The sequence below is a fragment of the Glycine soja genome, chromosome 7, assembly GCF_004193775.1.
Source record: "Glycine soja cultivar W05 chromosome 7, ASM419377v2, whole genome shotgun sequence".
Classification (NCBI taxonomy): domain Eukaryota; kingdom Viridiplantae; phylum Streptophyta; class Magnoliopsida; order Fabales; family Fabaceae; genus Glycine; species Glycine soja.
This window is the reverse complement of record NC_041008.1, coordinates 10,405,815-10,427,709: the sequence shown is the minus strand read 5'-3', so window position 1 is coordinate 10,427,709 and position 21,895 is coordinate 10,405,815. Positions and strand designations below refer to the sequence as shown.

The 21,895-nt window shown below is 31.7% G+C and overlaps 3 protein-coding genes across 6 annotated transcripts; 1 reads left to right on the top strand and 2 right to left on the bottom strand.

Moving 5' to 3' along the window:
• Positions 1-1,656: 1,656 nt before the first annotated feature.
• Positions 1,657-6,941, bottom strand: LOC114420344 (beta-galactosidase 15-like). Its single transcript, XM_028386261.1, has 18 exons — positions 6,771-6,941; positions 6,507-6,602; positions 6,312-6,424; positions 6,145-6,211; positions 5,957-6,049; positions 5,718-5,861; positions 5,320-5,408; positions 4,988-5,093; positions 4,762-4,849; positions 4,463-4,581; positions 4,212-4,373; positions 3,896-4,095; positions 3,489-3,595; positions 3,290-3,399; positions 2,751-2,990; positions 2,435-2,646; positions 2,055-2,334; positions 1,657-1,922 (listed from the first exon to the last, which is right to left on the bottom strand). Exons 1-18 carry the CDS (start codon positions 6,939-6,941, stop codon positions 1,779-1,781), a joined length of 2,541 nt encoding a protein of 846 aa, XP_028242062.1. The 3' UTR covers positions 1,657-1,778.
• A 4,207-nt stretch (positions 6,942-11,148) lies between these two features.
• LOC114419370 (monoacylglycerol lipase-like) lies at positions 11,149-15,762 on the top strand. The gene is made up of 7 exons (XM_028385022.1): positions 11,149-11,825; positions 12,424-12,462; positions 12,730-12,800; positions 14,173-14,237; positions 14,432-14,521; positions 14,806-14,898; positions 15,129-15,762. The coding sequence occupies exons 1-7, from the start codon at positions 11,449-11,451 to the stop codon at positions 15,528-15,530; spliced, it is 1,137 nt and encodes a 378-aa protein (XP_028240823.1). The 5' UTR covers positions 11,149-11,448; the 3' UTR covers positions 15,531-15,762.
• Positions 15,763-16,675: 913 nt separating this feature from the next.
• LOC114418710 (UV-B-induced protein At3g17800, chloroplastic-like) lies at positions 16,676-20,019 on the bottom strand. 4 transcript variants are annotated; one of them, XM_028384180.1, is made up of 4 exons: positions 19,893-20,019; positions 19,697-19,807; positions 18,665-18,963; positions 16,676-17,876 (listed from the first exon to the last, which is right to left on the bottom strand). In XM_028384180.1, exons 2-4 carry the CDS (start codon positions 19,802-19,804, stop codon positions 17,057-17,059), a joined length of 1,227 nt encoding a protein of 408 aa, XP_028239981.1. In that variant the 5' UTR covers positions 19,805-19,807; positions 19,893-20,019; the 3' UTR covers positions 16,676-17,056. The 4 variants fall into 4 exon arrangements, with proteins under 4 accessions (XP_028239981.1, XP_028239982.1, XP_028239984.1 ...); XM_028384181.1 differs by having other exon boundaries at positions 19,889-20,005; XM_028384183.1 differs by having other exon boundaries at positions 19,697-19,810; positions 19,889-19,997.
• Between the last annotated feature and the right edge of the window lie 1,876 nt (positions 20,020-21,895).

Genomic DNA, 21,895 nt, shown 5'->3' with positions numbered 1-21,895 from the left:
GAGTAGAAGTAAAATATAAAAGTTAATTAGTATAAAATTATTTAAAATAAATATTGTATGTTGTTATAATAATAATGGTTAATATTAATATAAAATTATATAAAATTAGTTGTGTTTGTTGTTTTATTGTAATGATTAAAGTGATAGTTCTTGTAAAATTAGTAATGTATTTGTTATTATTATGATAACTAATAAGGTTATTATCATGTAATATAAAAATTAGTTTCGATTTTATATGTAAAATTAATAAAAGATACTAAAAAGTATTTATTAAATGTATGACATTTAAACAATTATAAAAAAAAATCAGTTCCCTTTTATAATGTTTTCGGATTCTTCTCTGGTTTGACTGATATTGAACTCAATCTACTTAATTAAGATTTTGATTTTAAATTTTGTGAATGAAAGAATGCAATTGAAAAAAGAGAATCTCACTAAAGATTATCAATTAGGTTTACTCACCAACAAAGATTAGTCATCAATAAATTCAAATAATACTAAATACTAATAATATGATAATAAAGAAAAATAAGTATAAAATGAAAAAAAAAAAAAACTTACATGCCTTAGAAGTATAAAAAATAGTAAATTATATTGACATCCATGGTTGTTTATTTGGAATTCACACGATAGCCTTCTCTTCTTAACTCCAAAGTAACCTCCCTATATGGATACAAATACAAGATAGCTAAGTACTTCCGTTCTTTGGGGGTTGATGTTGGGACTCTTCTATTCAGATGCCCACAGAATTTTGGTCTTAGCATTGAGGCCAACCTAAAGCCTATAACAGCATTTTTCTTGGAGAGGGGATACACTTTGGAAGAAATTGGGACCATGATTTCATGATATGGAGCCTTGTATACTTTCAGCTGACACAAAATTTGATTCAGGTTACCCAAAATCTGATCTGGTTAAGTTCCCTCAATATTTTGGATACAGTTTAGAGGAAAGGATTAAACCTAGATTTGCAATTATGAAAAAATCTGAAGTGAAGTTACTCCCGAATCAGGTTCTTTCACTGTCAAGCAGCAACTTAGATGAGGCCTTGAAAAAGAAAATGAAGAAAATGCAAAATGGTTAGGATTCTAGTCATAGCAGCAAAGTTGCTCTATCCATCAGATGATGAAAATCGAGACTTTCAGGCAATGTTTCATGTTAGAAGATGCTCAACTTCATGATTGTTTTTTTTTGGGGGGGAATCAATGGCGTGATGACTGCAAATTCATCTGAAGTGAAAAGTTACAGTTAATGATCTTAGGCTCTATGAGGTCCCTCCTGCATTTGTTAGCTGATATTGCAGGAATTGCCATCCCGAGGATGTAATTTCTTTTTTCTTGTTCTTTTTTCATCTCACATTTAACTGATTATTTACTACTATTTTGTTTTGTCTCTTTAGTTGACCATGCTTGTAAAACAAGTTAATTGATGACTCAATCGTATGACTTAGATGATTTGGTCTGTGAAAAGCCTGGAGCTACAATGATGCATGAATATTTTTCATCTGAATCATCTAAGGCCAAAGTAGTTTTCTCAATCGTAAGCTAGTATAAAAATCAGTAACTAATATTATATTATTATACCAAATGTAAAACTATACATATCATTCAATGTAAAGGAGGAAATTTTATCTATCTGCATCCTAGCCTAATTGTGAACCGAAAACAAACATCTAAAGAGGTTTTTCTATGTCAAAACCATTACAACTCAAAACAAAAATGAAAACTATTGAATTAAAGAAACTAAAGTCCTAAATGATTTCCCAAAGCACATAATAAAATCTAGTGTTTCCTCCCTTCGCCGCTTACTTGTATATCACAAACTGCCTCAACTGCTAATCTTCTATCTTCAGCAACTCTACACCTGGTAGGTCCAAGTGTTCTCTCAGAAACTTGAATAGAACATTTATCCTTGCCAATGCATTGCTGCAAAGAGAAGAGAAAAAAAAATGTCAACAAAAAAACTAGTAGTATTAGGCATTTCTTTATCATTCTTTTAGGTACCATTTTACCTAATGGAACCTAGAAGAAATTTAAAGGCATGGCATGACACATTACCGCTTTGATGGCCGATAAAGCCTCCGAAGATTCACAATTTCCCTTCTGAAAAGATCCACATTCACCCTTTGGTAAGCCAAAGCTAGCAAATTTAATTTCTGAGATGACTTGATTTTTGTTGCATGCTAATTCCAACGTATTCCCTTCATAGGCATTTGCACATACTTTCCCAACAGTTACTGTGAGAAAGTTGACATAATAGGGTTGGCCTCCCAATTCCTCAAACAAGACCAATGTGTTTTGATCATCGTCACGAAGAAATGAGCGTGGAACATGGTACCTAATTATTGTAATACAACAAAATATAAAATGCTAATGAGTTTTTATACCAAAATAACACAATTCTAAAATTAATTTGGTGAAGAAATTGATTTGATTACCATCTTTGAGAAGGTTGTGCACACATTGACAAGCACTTGTTAGAAGTGTATGGACCGCGATAATCACATTTTGGAGAGCAACCATTCTCATCTGCAAGGTAGCTTGACCAATACCTACCAATGCTGTTACCGTTTACCCAAGCATGACCCTTTCCTAATCCACTCAAATCAACCACAACAGGATCATCTCCAATGGGACTTTTGAATGTGGTCTAAAAAGAAACACATTAATCAATTGGTAGTTAATTAGTTTGATCTTAGAAATTGTTGATGCAAAGCAATTTGAATAAGTTAAAGCAACAATTAGTAATTTTACCTTATACCAAACTAAAATTCTATCGGTTGGAACAGCATCTGTATACCATGTTTTGAGGCTATTCTCATAGCTGTAATGCATCTCATGCTCCCCATGCAGTCCAACTTTATAACTCCATTGATTTTTGCTGAGATCTTTGACTATCTCGTCATCATCATAATCATAATCACCAACTGCTGCCACCAACTGAACCGGACCAAGAACACCGACCTCGATGTTGTCAAAGAAAGGACCATAATTCTGAGTAAATATATAGAAGCAAAATTAGCTTACAGAATCAAATATCAAGACCAACAATGTAAATATAATCTAAGGTTTTAAATTGCAATTGCAATCACGGTTAGGAAGATTTCTGAAACTTTAGTATAGAAAATTATTGATAAATGTGATTTGTTTTGTCACAATTAATATCAAGGCTGTCATAGCCTGCAAAGGTCTTCAGAATTTCAAACAACATAATTTACAGAATGCAATTTTACAACGTTTAACAATGTCTTGAATTATCAAAATGTGCAAAGCATAGAATATGTTACACTTACGGGTAATCCAACAGTGGTACTAAGTAGACTTATCTCATTCTTCCCAGTAGTCAATTTGATCTTGGACTCGTGAACAAACTTGAATTGTCCATTTTTAGCATGTTGGGTACCTGTGAGGAAAAAGAATGGGTGCGTGAAATTTAAAATCATTGTCACCTATAATAAAGGGATAAGTGGTTGTTTTGCTGTCAAAACTTACCAACATGTTTTCCATTGACAAATACATGGAGTACATGCCCACTGGTGTGCACTCTTAGCCTAAATTCTTTGGTCCAACTAGGGTCATCATCTCCTTTGATGTCAATGCTGGGGAAATTATTAATTTTCTCATGAAAGTTAGTAGGTATGTGTGCAAATTGATGCACCACAATAGATAACAAAATTTTGAAGAAAAATTCTTAATCCTCCTACAATATCCTGCTCCTACTTTTTATTTTAAGTTTTCAATATGTTTTATACTTCCAAGACTATAAATTACTCTACTTTTCATTTAATACTTATCATAAAATGTAGTAGGAGGATTTGTAGGAAGATATAATTAATAAGAGAACTTAACATTACTCAACTTTGAATTAATTAAAAAGGACATGCATAGAAAATTATTACCTGGTGATGTACCATAAGTAATCACTAAAATCATTTGTGACAACCTTTTGATCCAAGAGTTTGGGAGCAGTCAGGTCAACGATGCCTGTAATTTGTCCATCTTTCATTTGGACAAACGGCTCTTGCCTCCATTGCCATCTCAACGCATATTCTAAGTCTTCATTGTCCTTCTTGACCATTATAGTTGTCTGAGTATTGACCTATTAATTAAAGAGGAGTGTCAGTAACATTTTCTGTCTAAAGTTTGATTGGCCATGTAATAAAAGAAAAGGATTTTTTTTATTATAATAACAATTTTGAGGATTATTCTCATCACCTTTGCAGTGTTATAAGCTTCTGAAGAACAGTTTGGAAGAATAGAAACAGACCAGGCAGGAATGGTGTATTCATTGTTTCGAAAATTAATTGTAGCATCCTTTGATTGATGTGCATTTCCAATGAAGCAAGTTGATTTTCCATCATAAGTGTACACCGTGGCCTATCAAAATATGGTTTGCATTACTTACAAACTCAAATTAATATATATGGAGACTGAGACAGAGAAACAGTTGAGAGACATAAACTTACTGTAACCATGTTTCCATAATCTGTATTTTGTGAGGAACCTTGAGTTAAGATATTCTCTTTTGACTTTAGAAGGTTATGAAGTTGTCTAAGATGTCCCCACTTTGGTTGATTTAAATTACCTTATAAAGAAAACATGTACTAAAAATAAATTGCCTAATCTTAAAAATAAGAAGGAAAAAAAATGTCCAGACAAGGTGATTACTATAGCACAGTCTCATTTTATGGAAGCCACATAACATGTTAAAGTATGTTAATTCCTCAAAAGAAAAACATATTAAACAATTAACTATATGATTTACCATATTCATCCAAAGGAGCGTCATAGTCATACGAAGTAGTGACATATGGGCCTCCGGCAGTTCGTTTAAAGTTGGTACCACCATGGTACTGAAATAAACAAATAAAGTGTCAACATTAATAAAACTACAATATTTTTCAATTCAAATTATATATATATATATATATATATATATATATATATATAGTGAAGCAAATTTTTTATATAAAGTGAAGCCAAAAAATTACCATATAATAATTTTGAAATGTGCCACCAAATTGGAAAAACCTTGCAACTGCATAAGCTACATCTTCAGCGGGTCTATGAGGATTTTGCGTACCCCAATTCTTATACCTAAATGGGAAAACAAAAGTTAAATTTAGATTGAAATTTGAGAATTTTATTTATATATTTGATATTTGATACGCTAATAGCAAACAAATTGTCAAACTTAACGTGGCATGGCATCATTAATAACAATATAGAACTTTTACGTTCAGTGATGGTACAATATTAATATGGCAACATTAAATTTAAAAATTAATATAAAAAATAAAAATATTTGAAATGAAGAACTAACCCGCCAGTCCAATTCTCAGTCCATATTTTAGGTTTGTGGTTGTCGTTAGGTTGGAATTGATCACAATAATAACCGTCACACGAGTCAATCTAATTTTAGAAGAAAAAACAACTAATTAGGTAGTCACCAAAACACAAAGCAACAAATTACTAAAAAAATAAAAACCACACGTAAAGATTTATTTTTACCACTGATCGTATAGATTAATATTGAATTATAATATTTATATACAAATAATACTATTTCAAAATAAATTTTTACAACAGTTTCTAAAAAAATATAAGAAAGCATAAAATAAGATATGTAATATGAATATACCAAGGATAGAGAAAAATATAAAAATAAATTGTAAAATTTACTTAAATAATATTAATTCTTATAAGCTATTTGTTTATTACCATGAATTGAGGAGCATTGCTTTGTTGAGACATGACCCAAGGCACACCAGTTTCAAAAGAGTCAGCTAATTGAGCGCACCATTTGAGATATTGTGTTCCATTGTTACCATATGCATGCATAACATTTCCATACTCATTCTCGATCTTTTTTGTGTATGAAATAAATATAAAGTAAAAGAATTAGAATATGTAAGTTATACATATATAATCAATTAGGAAACGCTTGGAAAAATTAAAACCTGAGCAATAATAATGGGTCCTCCTTGTACGGCAAATAGTGTCTCATCCTGCATCATGTCCACTATCTTTGTGGTGAAGGTTTTCATCTCCTCCTATATTCAATTTAGGAAAGCAGGAGGAAAAGAACTTTAAACATGTCAAAAAAGATTAATTATTCACAAAAAAATAAATAAATGAAAAGACTTACCATAAATGCACGATTATGTGTCCTAAATTCCATGTTGGGAATATTGTGCAACCAAACTGGGAGACCTCTGATGTTATATAGGAAATGAAAATAATTATTTATTTGAATTTAAAAAGCATATAAATTGTATGTAATTAATAATGTTGTTAGAGATATATTATATTTACCCGTAGTTCCATTCGCTGCTTATATATGGACCAATTCGAATCATCGCATAAAGCCCTTCCTTTTGAATGGTTCGAATGAATCTAACAAGATCTAGATTTTCGGAAAAATCATACTGCAAAATTTAAGGGTAAAATAAATTTTGTCACAAAACCAAAACATATATTTAACCGAAAATTTTTGTCCCAAGGAGAAACCTGACGACGCTGAGGCTCGTGGGCATTCCAAAAAACATATGTTTCAATTACATCAAGTCCACCTTCTTTTGCTTTACGAATCAAATATGGCCACATCTGTCAAATATGTATTAGAGAAAATAAATAACAAATTAAATACATTTAATTTAATAAAAAAAATGATGATAACAGTAATACAAACTCAAATGCGCAGTACTAATCATTGGGTTTTAGGATAAAAAAAAAAACTAGCAAAAGTAATATCAAAAAAATAAAGTAGCTTACTTCAGGAGTGCTGCGAGGATAATGAATGGAACCAGAGAATAAAATTCTTCTTTTGCCATCAATTGTAAGTGCCCTTTCATCATATGAAACCTCAAGAGCATTGATTGCTATGCTAATCAAACTCAAACATAGCAGAAAACTTGCACTCAGAGAACACTTTCGCCCCGTCATTGCAACACAAAGTCACAAAGAAATCACCCACTATGAAGAAGAGTCGATGTGAGTATGATCTATGTTTCATGTTCTATTTATAATAAAATTAAACGGTTAAAGATAAGTGACAGTTCAACTATAAGATAATAATATGTTAAGAGATTATTTCTAGCCCAAACAAAAGATTTGGAAACTTATCATTTATTCACAGAAAAGATTTTGGAGGCATATCCTATATCGTATAAAATGATTAAAAAGATAGAAATGCATTTTTCTTTCTTTTTTAATTAAATATTACAATAGTCAACCTTCTCATCAATATTCAATTGAAAAATTACTATATTATTAAAAATCGTTAATTTTTATAATAATCTTTTTTAAAGTCATTTTTACATTTTTCAAATTAATTAATACTATAAAAAAACTTACCTAAACATGGTCAATAATTATGAATTACTTTTAAGTCATATTAAAATTAAACTATGTTTTAAGAGTTACTTTATTTGAGATATACGAATAAAACTGATTCAAATTAACTAACCTTGTATCTGATATTTATCCATGGGGATTGTCTTCTGCTCCGTCTTTTCGCGGGTTCATCTCCTATCCTTCCAACTTATCTATTCGTTTTAATAATAAGATTTGTATAATCTTAGAGATATATTTGTCGACTCCATTAATAAGATTTGAAAATTGTAGATAACCTTTTCCTTTTGGGGTGTATGGGGTATGGGTTTTTTTTTTAATTATCTCTATCTTTATTTTTAATATTTTTGGTGCCTGCACAGGTCTGGAGAAAATAAAACAAATCCCAAGAAACAAATGCACAAGATTAACAAAACCAGCGGTACGAATGCTTTATTTCTATCTTTATCCGAAGCACACAAATTTATATAACTCAAAAAAAAATTGGAAATAAATGATTGATTTTAATTTTTATAAATGATATCACAATTAAAATTTATAATAAATAAAATGCATAACATATTTCAGATTTATAATCAATAACTTAAAAATCCATGCTATAATATTATTTTTAAGTATTAGTAATTTAAATTTAAAAAAATAATAAACTAAATTTAAAAATAGATCTAGAGATAAAATAATTTAGAAAGAAAGATGTGACACCCTCAACCCATACATATATGTACTAATAAAAGGAAAAGAAATAATAATTAATTAAAAATTTTTAAAACACATTTAAATAAAATCCTTTCAAGAGGGTAAAAGGCTCACATCCACTTTCTTTAACATCATATTCAAACTTGTCTAGATAAATAATAAAGTCATCTCGACTCAAACAAGGCCGCCTAAGATTTCATACAATTAATATAGAAACATATACTCCAATGTCACACTCTATCAGAACATTGTGTCTCGACGTCCTTCAGCACAAGGTTCCTTAAAGTAATTCACCTAGTCATCTACTCCCCCGAACACAAAGTTCAAGATCATCACAGGCTCCAAACACAAAACACAAGGAGTGAGTTATCACATTCCTAACTAATAGAAAAATAAGACAACTAGATATACATATCATATAAATGAGATACAACTTACTTAAACATAACTCACATAATTCCACCACTTTGTCATTTAAAATTCACTTTTCAATCATCAATCACATTACACATGAATCACACACTCCGATCAAGACATAATAAACAATTAGCAATCGTATGCAACAGTTATGCTAAGACTCAAGCCTATATGCAATATGATATCATGTCAGTGAAAAAACATCCTAAGGCGCTTAGGAGTACATAACAAGACACACCACAACATGAGTATGTTAGGTTACTCTCACTATATAAAATCATAGGGAGACCACTCAAGGTCACGCTGTTTTGCGAGAACGCTTCAACCATGTGAGATCGGCACAGGCTCAAAGGAGCACTCAAACCGGGTGTATTTACCCCCAAGGCCTACACTCTGAAGAGTCTGTCAGGGCCTCTCCCTCCTGATTCAGGTTCAACCCGTAAAATAATTTTTTTTGCATGCAGACACTGCTTATGAATTATACAATACACACGACATCACACTCGTGTTTTAAACACGTTTAACACATTACGCTACAATTTAACATTGGTTCCTAAATAGGAAACCTACACTTTCTCTTTAACATTGCACTCAACACTTTTCTCAAGATAACACTAGTCAGGTTATTGTATAATTCACATCTCACAACACAAGTAATGTCACATCAAGTGTTAGCCACACACTTATTCACAACTAAAACTTGTTCACAATTTCACATCTCATAATGTTACAATCCACCATCACATGTTTACATGTATATCACAGATTAACACATATTCAACTTTGCACTTATACTCAATCTCAATAATAATATTATAATCTCAAAGCAACATGTTATTCCACAATTCATCACAATTTTAATTTATAGACACTTCTCATGAATTATACAATACTCACGACCTCACGCTCGTGTTTTAAACACATTCAACATATTGTGCTACAATTTAACATTGGTTCCTAAATATGAAACCTACACTTTCTCTTTAACACTGCGCATAAACATTTTCTCAATATCAACACTGATCAGGTTATTGTATAATTCACAACTCATGATATAATTATTGTCACATAAGTGTTAAACACATACTTATTCACAACCAAATATCATGCCCACAATTTAACATCTCATAATGTTATAATCAATCCTCTCATGTTTATATGTATCTCGCAAATTGATACATTTTACTTTGTACTACTTAATCAAAAGAGTTTTTATAACAATTAATTTAATATTACATCAAAAGAAATTACCACTAGGCATTAGTCTTACAATTTTCTTTAATTTATTATTTTAGTATTACAATAAATACATACACATAACATGTTGATCATCGTCGTAGAAAAAAATTAGAACAAAATAATAATTTGTATAAAATAAATCATTGAATAATATTATTTAGAATATAATTCACGTTAATAAAAAGAACTTAATTTTTTAAAAGTTCACACTCAACATAAGAACACATCAATTTCATAGCAATTTGTCATTGAATAGTTTTGTATTTAGAAATTTGATACCAATCTCTTACTCTAGTATTCGCGTTTTTAACATCCACAGATTGTGCACGTTAACAGCTAGTACGTATGTGTAGAAAATATTTACAATAGTGATATAGTGATATGTAATTATATCATAGGATTAAACAAAAGTATCGTTTGACTGAATTAAATTTTGGTTGATATTGAAAATTCATGTTAAAAGTATCTATATTTGATTTATTATTTTATAAAGTTATTTTAGGCAGTATACTTGTGTTTTTCATTTACACATGAAGTTACAAAATAAATTCATGTAGATAGTTTTTCAAGTAGAAATTAAAAAGGTGTTTGATATAGGGACTTTTTTTAAGGAGATATATAGATTTAATTTATAATTTACAATCAATTTTTTTTATATACCTAACCTACTAACAATGATAGTAATGGTAATAATGATGAATACAATGATGATGGGATGGTGATAATGGAGGTGATGATTAAAGAATATTTTCTTAAAAAAAAAGTAGAAGATTATTGGAAGAGAAGATAATTTTTTTTCTAAATTAAAAAAAGAAAAATAGTTTTCATGATTAAAACAAGGTGATAAAATAAGTATCATTTGGTCGTCATGTACATCCATGCACATTTTATCTAAACCCAGTATACATATAGGTATCATTTAATCTCAATAAGGGCTAATAAACTTATATACAAGGAGTGGTTAACGCTAAAAAGTTTTTTTGCAATACTAGGGCTGATAGTCCCAGTCTTTTTGTTTTTTTTTTTTTTGGACCTCCACGTTTTGGCCTGAATTATGTGACACATATTTGTATATTTTCCCTTAATAAATTAAACTTAAAATAAATATCTGAAGTGTCAGATTTTTTGACTGCGTAAATACATGATGACTGCAACCAGCAATCCGTCACAAATAATCCATTGGATCCACACTTTATGGACAGTTGGTTTGTACATCATGTCATTTTCTTGACTGCTTCAACTTCGTCTTACATTGAAATATTCTTTTCCTAGGACTTAGCTTTGTAACAAAACAAAAAAATATTCTGAAATTTCACATGTAGCCATTAAACTCTTAAACTTAACACTTATGTACACAGCAGTTTGTCTGTAATAGAATTCACAATGTAAAAAACATTTGCACTTGTATATATTACTTATTTATGTTCATTTTCATTGCATTGTAATCCAATTCAACAAAAAGAAAGAAGTAAATATATCATCGTCGTTATAACATATCATCATAATCATCCCGTTTTAGGTTCCTATATTTGGCAACACTTCCTCCAGCCTATTTTTATCATCTCATCTGCAATACTGCATTTTTCATAACAAACAAAAGCTCCCCACCATTTCTCTTTTCTTATTCTTCTTCTTTCTTCTTCTTTCATTTTTTTTCAACATTTTCCACGAGGGAAAAAGAAGAAAAAACATCGTGAGAAGATAGAGGAATCATTAGCAGCAGAAGGGTGTGTGGATTTGGAACAAAATGGCGAGAGAAGCATTCATTTTCAAGGAAAGCGCCTTGTTATCTCTCAGAGCGTTGAAGAGCTTGTTGATGTTGATATTTGCGGTTGCTATGCTGCTGCTGCTGCCATTCAGAGGGCGGAGGAGGGTGCCACCGGCCGAGAAACCCAGCGGCAAAGAGGAGTGCCACCGGAAAGGCGCGGTGGTGCGCATGCCGGCCAAGATGGTGCCAGGGAAAAGTGGTGCTGGTGCGGTGGCAGCAAGGAGGGAGTTGGCCATAAGGAGGGTGGTGGAGGATGATGATGATCAAAGATGTGTGAGAGAGTATTGGCTTTTGGGAACCAAAAGGGGTGATACCATTTTCACACAATGTTGGAAACCAGTTTCTGATAAGATCAGGTAGGTATAAACCGAGACAAATCCAGAAATTTTAATTGTGGGAACAAAACTCATATTATTTGTTGACTTTTTTTTACGACATTTCAGATTATGGAAACAATTTCTAATTATACGTATTTATTATATTAAGAAAAGTTATTGTAAATCCTTTGTATTGTCTTCGATTATTATGGATCAAAAAAAATTATATTAAGAAAAGTTGAAAAGCTTATGGAGGCAGCTATTCCCACAAAGTCCAACATGATTCTGTTTGGGGATGTAATATGGATAATTTAATTATATAGTATCATAATCTTTTTTAATCTAAATGATAGTTTCTTAATTATAATAAGAGCATACCTTTTAATGATATATCTGTGGTATCTTTAGATGCTTCATGTTGATTTAGTATCTTGTGCCTTGCTAAAGTTTTATTTCCTGAAAACAAGAATTCAAGTATAGCATAACACTCACAATTTCTACTCCATTTTCGTTTTTTTCTGTTTTTAAGGACAGCTTACCCATTTATTCCTTTAGTTTATATTTTTCTCCTTAATACTACTTTGCTTTCTTTCTGGTAGAATTTGAACAGCTAAAATAGGTTACCTACTTTGTGCAGGGGACTCGTTCTTCTTATGCATGGACTGAATGAACACAGGTTAGTAATTTATGTAAGGATAATGTTCTTCTCACACCCCTTTATGGAGTGAGTTGGGTGGAAGGAGAGAGATAGATAGGAAAGAAAGAAAAGAATGTGAGATACGTAATGGATGATATGTGAGAGAAAAGGAATAAATAGAAAGTGAGAGGTTGTAAAAGGAGGGCAAGTGGGTGTGAATAAATCAAACACATTTCTAGATCTGAAGTCTTTTATATTTTATATTACTTTTGTTTTCCTGAAGCCATCCCCATTATTCTCTAACAGTGGCAGGTATAGTGATTTTGCAAAGCAGCTGAATGCTAATGGCTACAAAGTTTATGGGATGGATTGGATTGGTAAGTAAGAAGCCAATTCTAATTTATGAGCATACATGAATTGTGGAGGAATCGGTAGTAGCTTTTCAACTTCATTCATGAACTTGGTAATAGTAATAGATCCTTAGTTTGGTTAATTGGTTTCCTTTTTGGGGTGTATATGAGCTATTTTCATGTTTATGTACTACTAGCATGAGAAAGATGGAATAAATTTTAACATACTTTATATTTGCTTCATCTCACATCTTATTATTTTATATTATTTGCTATAAAGGATGATTCACTGACTAGATTTCTGCAGTTTCTACAAAATAATTTGCAGTTGTTGTCAGTTAAATAAGGACAGAGTAGTGGTAGTGAAACTCCAAAGAAAATTTTCTTCTAACAAATTTATGTCATCCTTTATATTTAGGATTATTCCATTGGATTACAGAAAACAGTAATAATTTTTTTCCTTTTATTTAATAGTTTAGTTGTCACCGTTCTTCAACATGCATCTATATTTGGATGTTGCAGGGATAAGTTATTTGGAATTATGGATGCTTATATGTGAGATAAAGTAACATGTGAAGCTCCTGTTTATAAGTAAGCTTATTATCTGTGTGTATTGCGTCTGACTTGTTTAAGAATAGAATAGCTCACAGATTAAGTCTTAAGTCTGAAAATATATTGATTTTAATTTAACAATTGAACATTACTATAAATAAATCACAGAAGTCTTCTATGGATAAGTGTTCTTTTCTCTTTATGCACACTACAGTAGGTACCTCCGAGAGCAGGAAACTGGGATATGCCATTGATTGTGCATCTCATCTTATCCTGCCAACTGCATTTTTTTTTTTTATCTTTTAGGAATTAGATTAAGTTCTGACTTTCAATTAAGACAAATTACTAGCTTAATTTTTTTTAATAAGCCAAATTTTATTAAAAAGAGGATTAGAGCACAAGGTGTACCCTACTAAGAAATCAGTGTTCAGAAACAAACACATAAAATCCTACTGCTACCCAAAACAGCATTCCAATAACAGCACGTCTCCCCTCCCCCCCAACCCATTTGATGGTACCAAACCTGTCAAAAGGATCTAAAATTACATAAATATAAAAAACAGAAACTTTGTTACCTGCTTAAATTTTACTTGTTCAGTTTTTCACTGAGTTAAGGTCCCTATTCTTCAATAGTTAAAGCATATTTAGGTTCCAAATACAGCAACATATTACAATGATGATGATGATTTCAGGAACATTGGATGTCTGCTCCTGCCTATCAATCTATTCTGAAAACTTCAATTCGTTATTTTCTAGTCTAGTATATTGTATTTTATTATTCCTGTCTCCTCCATTTTTAGTATTAGGTCAAACCTGATTTTTGTCTGCCGTCTTTGCTCTTCTGTAGGCCATGGTGGAAGTGATGGGTTGCATGCATATGTTCATTCTCTTGATGATGCTGTCTCTGATATGGTATGTAATAGAACCTACAAGAACTTTGTAGGATAGTGTATAAATAAAAGGGTCTATGGTGTATGAATTGAGTCAGCATTTTGTGTTAGCAGTTAAGTAGGAAAGAGATGTAGTGGGTGAAAACTGGGAAGTAGTTATGTTTCTAGGGTTCATTACATATTTTCTAATATACACTATTTTATTTTGATAAACAGAAAGTATTTCTTGAGAAGATTCTAAATGAAAACCATGGGCTTCCATGTTTCTGCTATGGACACTCAACAGGTGCTGCCATTATTCTTAAGGTATGGATTGTATGAAGAGTTTAATTTATATGCAGTGATAGAATGAAGGGTTTTCAAACTGTCAACCAATCATAAATATTAAATCATGTTAGGAATGATTTTAAACACGACAATTTATGATTGGTTAACACTTAGCAATGTAAAAACCCTTTACACTATCGGTATGTATACTATTTACTCTTGTATAAAATATGACTCTTGAAACTTACATTTGGGGAAAAAAATTGTCCAGGACCAAATGACTACAAAATTGATTCAGCTTTTCCCTTCTATATATATTGTAGGCACTGCTTGATCCAAAGGTTGAAGCTAGTATAGTTGGTGCTACATTCACATCACCAGCAGTTGGAGTGGAGCCTTCTCATCCAATTTTGGTGGTGAGAATACCCTGCTGGATGCATCCAACTTATCTGATTATAATACATACATTTATTCTGCATCTTCATTTACACCAGAATATATAAAACAATGCATACTTGCATATACATCAGTGAACATATAGTTTCATATACATCAGTGAACAATGCACACTTGCATATACATCAGTGAACATATAAAACACTATTTTTTAGAACCACTTTTCATCTCTATATTTTCTTCATGGCAGGCACTTGCGCCTATACTTTCATTTTTGCTGCCAACATATCAATGTAATTCTGCATACAAGAAGGGGTTGCCAGTTTCTCGAGATCCAGAGGCTCTAACTGCTAAATATTCAGATCCATTAGTATGTACAGGATCTCTAAGAGTACGTACCGGCTATGAGATTCTTCGAATTACAAGCTACTTGCAACAAAATCTCAGAAAACTGAGAGTTCCATTTCAAGTTCTCCATGGCACTGCTGATTCTATTACTGATCCTGATGCTTCTCAAAAATTGTATGAACAAGCATCCTCAACAGACAAAACTATCAAACTGTATGAAGGCTTTGCACATGACCTCCTCTTTGAACCTGAACGAGAGGATATCATTCAGGATATAATTCAATGGTTGAATAGTCGAATATGAATTAAGTTAGAGCAGTAAGGGAAAATATCATGGAATTTTCAACCCAAGGTATTGAAAGATAAATAGTTCAGTGATCAATTTCATCGGTTGTGAGAGGAAAAACAAACTTGAAGCCCTACAAAATCTGAGGGATACTTTTTTGTATTGGAATCCTGAAAATCATTCAATGGTTTGGCAATTTTTTTATTATTCTCAATTGTTAGTTTATAATTTGCAAATAAAAGAAAATCCAGAAACCTGAATCTTACAAACGGAAGCTCAAAAGGCAACATTTGTTTTAAAGAAAAAAGCATGCTTCTTAATCTTTATGCCAAGTTGCCAAAATTAAAAACCGACTTGGTTGAGTACATTTGCCTCATGGTAAGAGTTATAGTGATTTTCTATCTTCTCAAATTGGGGATTTGGTAAGGGTATAATTACAGCAATATAGATCCAACATTCGTTACATACATCAATGAATTGTTTCTGACAAAGATTACAACAATTCTTTATCTTTTCAAATGTTTCAATCAGAATTCTTGCATGGCTTCCAGTTCCACGAAGGACAAACTAGGTCCGCAGATTTCCATCTGCTTGATTTTCTTCTGACTAAAGGCTTCGATAGAACAGTGAAATTTTTAATCTATGAATGCTGAAGCAGAGTTAACGTGGTATTTTTAACAAAAACTTTGCCACATTTAGTGATCTAATAGGAGTAACGTGGTATTTTTATTTTACTGTAGTAAAAAACTTTTTAGCTTGAATAAATACTAATTTAGTCATGTAATATGAACTTTTTTTAATTTTGGTTCATGTAAGTTTTTGGTTCATTTTAATCTTTTCCAATTTTAATCTTACATATTTACTATATAGCCTTGATCTTCAAAGAAATTTGCAAAGAGAATAACCATTACCACTCAGATTACATATAATATCGTGAATTCGTGATTAAGAAGACTGTCATTTCAGTCAATGTTATTTACACAATCTTCGGTTTTGAAAATTGAAAAGGAAGTGTGCGTGCTGCATTTTTTATTTTATTATCAAGAAAAAAAATAGAATGGCATTAAGAAAGGTGTAGTTACTATTTAATATTAATAGATAGTAAACTAGAGAAAAGATTTAAAAAAAAAAACAAGAAACAAAAAAATAACTACAGAAAAGAATAATATTAACATTCTCGCAACTTTTCACTGTCGTGGTCATGAAATGTGTATATCCATCCATTGGTCAAAAAATTGATAAAATATACATCTAACAAAGAAATCTTGTAGTCAGCCACTTTTCCTTTACATCAGCCATACTTATTATAAAGTGCTCCAACAACAGTCATTTGTAATTTGAATTTTGGTCTATATCTGTTTCACACTTAATACTCCAACAAAAATCACGATAACGAAGGACAAACAAATGTGCAAATATCTAATTTTAAGATATCCTCTCAATAGTGAAAACCAATTCTAATGTCACTGATCAAACAGGTGAAAAATATTTGTACTTTCAGTCCGTACAGACTTTGCCTTGGGGTGCATGGGAGTGAGCAGGGCTCAGTTCAGGACAAAATGGTACCTTGAGTCGACGTAGCTCTCAACATCCCAGAGAAAAGAACCAAAAGTAATAGCTTCTAAAACAAGTCTCTTCAAACCACCAAAGCTAATTTTGATGTTATCATCTGTGGAAGAATCAATTACCCCCTGCGGTGTTACAACAATTTCAGGTCTTCCAAACAATGCTTCGGTGTGCTTCTCAATGATGCTGAGAGCCTCTTTGGATCTTATTGTTGCATATCTCTGTAAAGTCTCGCTATCAAAGGACATCACATAGGTACGCAACCTGGACACTTTTGAACCATAGCCAAATCCCCCAGAGCTGATGCCACCACCAGGCAAAGTAGAAACTTCAGGATGGGACATAACATGAGAATGGCCCTCTCCGCCTCTGATTCTTGAATCATCTACAACAGTTTGTTGAATGCTATTCTCTTCTGTTGCATTAGGAAGAATCTTCATTGTCCTCTCCAGCTGGAACCTTTGCACAACTCGCTTGAGAAAGTACCCGTACATTATTGAAGCTGCATAAACCTGTCCTACCCTGATTTTGCTGATCTGAGCAACAGATGTTGAATCCCCTAAACGGTTGCCCAAAATGAGAGCCAAGTGGTTTTGGATCATCTCATAGGCTTCCGGTGAGTGAAGCTCCTCCAGTTTTCCATCTTCACTTGGCCATGAATCAACCTGACCAGAATGGTTTGGAGTTAAGGAGGGTATCAGAGAAATACTGGCATCCATGAACTTTTGCACCACCAATGCATACAATATCTCTTCTAGAGCTGTTTTCCTCTCTTTAGCCTTAACCTCAGCAATTCTCCTGGAAAATTTCAGAAGCAAGCACAGTTGTCAACGCCTCATTTCTTTTCTTTCTTTTTATTTCTTTCTATTTTAAGATATTTTCCTTTCTTTTTTAAGATAAAAGCACCCATCAGTTCTTTACAACTGCAAAAGCACTTTCTGATAGAAAACAGCAACCAAACAAAAAAAATATATTCCTGCATACTGATTTATTCTGATATAAAAAATTTATCCTAGATTCAAAGTAAACACAATTAAATCAACAAATACATAATGCAATATTGCAGTGATTCATGTAGCCAATCTCACCTAATAGGATTAAGGCTTTTGTTGTTGTTGTTGTTGTTGTAAGATATCTTTACTTCTTTAGTATATCTAATTAAAAAATATCTTTAGTTATTTTTCCAAATTACAAGTCTTCAATCTAGTTCTATGGAGTACAGATCTAAAAAGAATTATAATTAAAAGAGACTTGAATTTTTATTAAAAAAAAGGGAAAAAATGCACAACTGCTCCAAAGGAGAGACACAATCACACAAAGAGCAAAGATTCTTCTGTTAAACTCCAAACAAGCTAAACGAGTAAATTTCCTTGGAAATATTTGCTTATCTATAAAGTAAAATATAGCATTGATCAATTAAGGGACCCCAATCCAATGAATGAGAGGGGAATTAGAAATTTTTGTATATATATGAACTATCCATTGTTTAAATTTTACTAAAAAATAAGAAACTAGATTCACAGATTTATCAGAAATACATGGCGATAAAGTAGAGTATCAGATATCATCAAAAGAATAAAGCAAACCTGTACAAAACTAAGTCGGTGCCTGAAGCAGAAGGCTCTTTCTTTTGTTTATCACCATCAAGATCAGTTTGGAATTGCTCAAGCTGCTGCTCTACTGCAGCTGGCACAAGATGCGGGTGACTTATCAAAATCTGAGACAGAAACTGCCCAATTGGAGACTCCAGCTTAAGTGGAGCAATCTTGGAACTCGGTTCGGATGACTCTGGTGTAAATGATGCAGCTCTAACTACAAAACCCCTTCTAGTTCCAACACAGTGTCTCCCATGACCATGCTTGGAGATAGCTACAGAAGTGCTTAACTGCCAACCACCAAGGAGACTTAGAAAGCAAATAACTAGTCCCTAAAACCTCTTATATGCAACAAAAAGTAATAATAGTAATAATTCGACAAAAGCACATTGAACAGCATAACTCAGGCAAGCCAACAATAAAGCAAGAGAAGAGAGATCAACATCAAAAATACCCAACCAAGCAAGAATATCTCCAAAAATAATTTGTGCAAGATTTAAACTACGCACAAGCATGTTCTGTATAACCCCCTTGCAAAACTGAACCATAAAACCACAACACAACAAAACATGTTAAAAAAAAAAAAAAGAAGCAATTATTAAGGCCCCATTTGGATAAACTTCTTAACAAGCACTTACAAGAGAAGAAAACAAGAAGGAAAAATGAATTGAACTTTTGCACAAGCTAAAATTAGCTTACGCATAAGTTAAAATAAGCTTATGGAAGAACCTAAATTCATTTTATCTTCTTATTTTTTGCCTCTCCTGTAAGTGCTTATCGAGAAATTAATCCAAATAGGACCTAAATATCACGATCACAAGAAAAAAAGCACACTTTGTAGCGAAATTCAACTCGTGTATTCTCTTCCCCTATGGCAAGAATTCAAGCTAGCAGCATCAATAAAAGCAAAGCAACAAAAAACAAGCCTAAGCGGTAAGAAATGAATTGAAATGCAGTTTATTATCAAACTGGCTATGCAATTCTGGCGATTACAAATCAATAAATAAATAAATGATTGAATACCTTAGTGGAGAAGCGAAGATTGGAACGGAAGGCGAGTACGGAGGGTCTTCCGAGGAAAGCCGACGGTGGTGCGAGAACTGTTGCCGTTGCCGTCGCCGCCGCTTCCATTGGCTGCTGTGGGAAAGCGAATGGATGAAGAAAAGCATAATATATAAATAGGAATGGAGAAGATGAAGCATGGAGCGACCATACCTACCTCTGATGAAGACGCAGGAATGGAATCCAAGAGAGAGAAAATAACCCTAGAGAGATTAAACCAAAGGGATTGAATGTACCTTTGTTATTGTTATTGTTATGTTATTATTACTAGTAGAATCACAAGGTGTGCGTGTCTGTCTCTCCTTATTTTTAGTTTTAGAAGATAAAGTCTTTTTTTTTTTTTACATCAATAAATCCTTAATTCAGTTAATTACAATACTACTATTTGTTTAAAAGAAAAAAAAATGTGAACCAATACATAGTATTAATTTATACTACAAAATAAATTATCAAAATTTAAGGATTAAGAAAATATTTTTTAATTTGAGGAATTAAAAAAATCATATATTCTAAATTTAAAGACAAAAATAATAAATAAGTTAATATAAATAGTCAGGTTTTTAAAGTTTGAGAAGTAAAATATCAATTTAAAATTTAAAAGTATAAGGAATAAAATTAATTTTTGCTGAAAGTATGCATACCAAAATCATATTTTATCCTCTAGCTAAATTATGAACTTGGATTGCATGCCGTCATGCTTCACGCAGTCAAGATCTGGTAGCTATAAAGTTTTTTGTTCTTTTATTTTAATTTTTTTACACCTTTTTTTTTTATTTTATTAATTGTATAGAAGTTGAGAAAAAATAAATTGAAGGTTAAGATTGATGATTGTGTGACTGCATAAATGTCCCAAAATTACTCGTAGAGGATACATTCGACGTCGGGATTTATCTTGCAAAATAAAATTATTTTTAACACATGTTTATTTCAGAAGAAAAAAAAAGCTTAAATAGGTGATTTTTTTTGTCTTTTAAATATGACTATAATCTAGATGATTAAGAGACAAACAAATGGAGATGGTTTAAAGTAAATTTGTTATTTATTTAGTAATTATAAGGTACTTTAAGTGATTAAAACTTATCATTTTAAAATGTTTTTAGAATGTAATTAGAGTACTTGATGAGATACATATTTCACGTTGATGGAAAGGATAGGCCTAGATATCATAATAAAAAGGGTGATATCTTTACAAATGTATTAGGAGTTTGTAGTTCAGATTTGATGTTTATATGTGTTATCTAGGTGGGAAAGGTCAACAAATAATTCTGAGGTATTATGAGATGTTTTGCATTGTCAAAATTCTGAACGGTAATATCATGAAAATGATATTTTATTTTATATATAAAAGAAAATTGTATGATTTTTTGTTTTTAAAACCATTGTAGAGAAAATGACATCTTACCTTTATGTTTATGCAATTATATATATGTGATTATTTTTATTGATCTAGAGAAATGGAGCTAAGCAATGTAAAGAACAAGTCAATTGAAAAAAAAAAAAAAGATAACAAGCAAGGACAAAGGAGAGGACACAAGAAGTTACTTCTCATGGAATTTGGATATGGAATGTGTATTAGCTGAAATTCTTAAAGACCAAAGGAATTTGGGTAACAAGTGATGAAAATTGAAAAGCAATGGCATACAACATTGCAACTCAAGTTTTTTCCAAGCGTTTTGGAGTTCAATTCAAAGGAGATAATGTTAAGAATGGCTTTAATCTTTGGAGACAATGGTATGAAAATTGCTAGTGATATTCTTAGTCAAAGTGGGTTTGATTGGGATAGCACAAAATACATGATTAATGTTGAAAATAAAAATGCATGGAATGAATATGTCAAGGAAATAATCTTTTTAATGTTAATTATTATTCAATTAAACTTATTTTGTATTATTATTATTCTTAACATGTGTTTCTTTTGTTTTTAAGTCACATGATGAAGCTAAACAATTCCATTCAAGGTCATTCCTAATTGGGATGACATTGTAGACTTATGTGCAAGGATAGAGCTACTGGAATTGGAGCAGAGAATGCATTAGATGCAGATGATCCCATGAGCAAGGAAACAAATGAAGAGGAAGGAGTTCATAGTGTGAGTATTGATTTAGAGGAGTCAAGTTATGCAACAAAGAAAAAGACTTGCACAAGTAGGAGTGGAGAGAA

Excerpts from the sequence above, each read along its gene's own strand:
- LOC114420344 (XM_028386261.1), bottom strand. The coding sequence starts at position 6,941 with ATGACGGGGCGAAAGTGTTCTCTGAGTGCAAGTTTTCTGCTATGTTTG. Across the intron at positions 5,409-5,717 it reads GCAATGCTCCTCAATTCATG|ATTGACTCGTGTGACGGTTA; the intron begins GTAATAAACAAA and ends TTCTAAAATTAG. Across the intron at positions 4,850-4,987 it reads CATTTCAAAATTATTATATG|TACCATGGTGGTACCAACTT; the intron begins GTAATTTTTTGG and ends TGTTTATTTCAG.
- LOC114419370 (XM_028385022.1), top strand. The coding sequence starts at position 11,449 with ATGGCGAGAGAAGCATTCATTTTCAAGGAAAGCGCCTTGTTATCTCTC. Across the intron at positions 14,238-14,431 it reads ATGATGCTGTCTCTGATATG|AAAGTATTTCTTGAGAAGAT; the intron begins GTATGTAATAGA and ends TTTGATAAACAG. Across the intron at positions 14,899-15,128 it reads CTTCTCATCCAATTTTGGTG|GCACTTGCGCCTATACTTTC; the intron begins GTGAGAATACCC and ends TCTTCATGGCAG.
- LOC114418710 (XM_028384180.1), bottom strand. The coding sequence starts at position 19,804 with ATGGAAGCGGCGGCGACGGCAACGGCAACAGTTCTCGCACCACCGTCG. Across the intron at positions 18,964-19,696 it reads ATCTTCGCTTCTCCACTAAG|TTAAGCACTTCTGTAGCTAT; the intron begins GTATTCAATCAT and ends GGTGGTTGGCAG. Across the intron at positions 17,877-18,664 it reads ACCGACTTAGTTTTGTACAG|GAGAATTGCTGAGGTTAAGG; the intron begins GTTTGCTTTATT and ends GAAATTTTCCAG.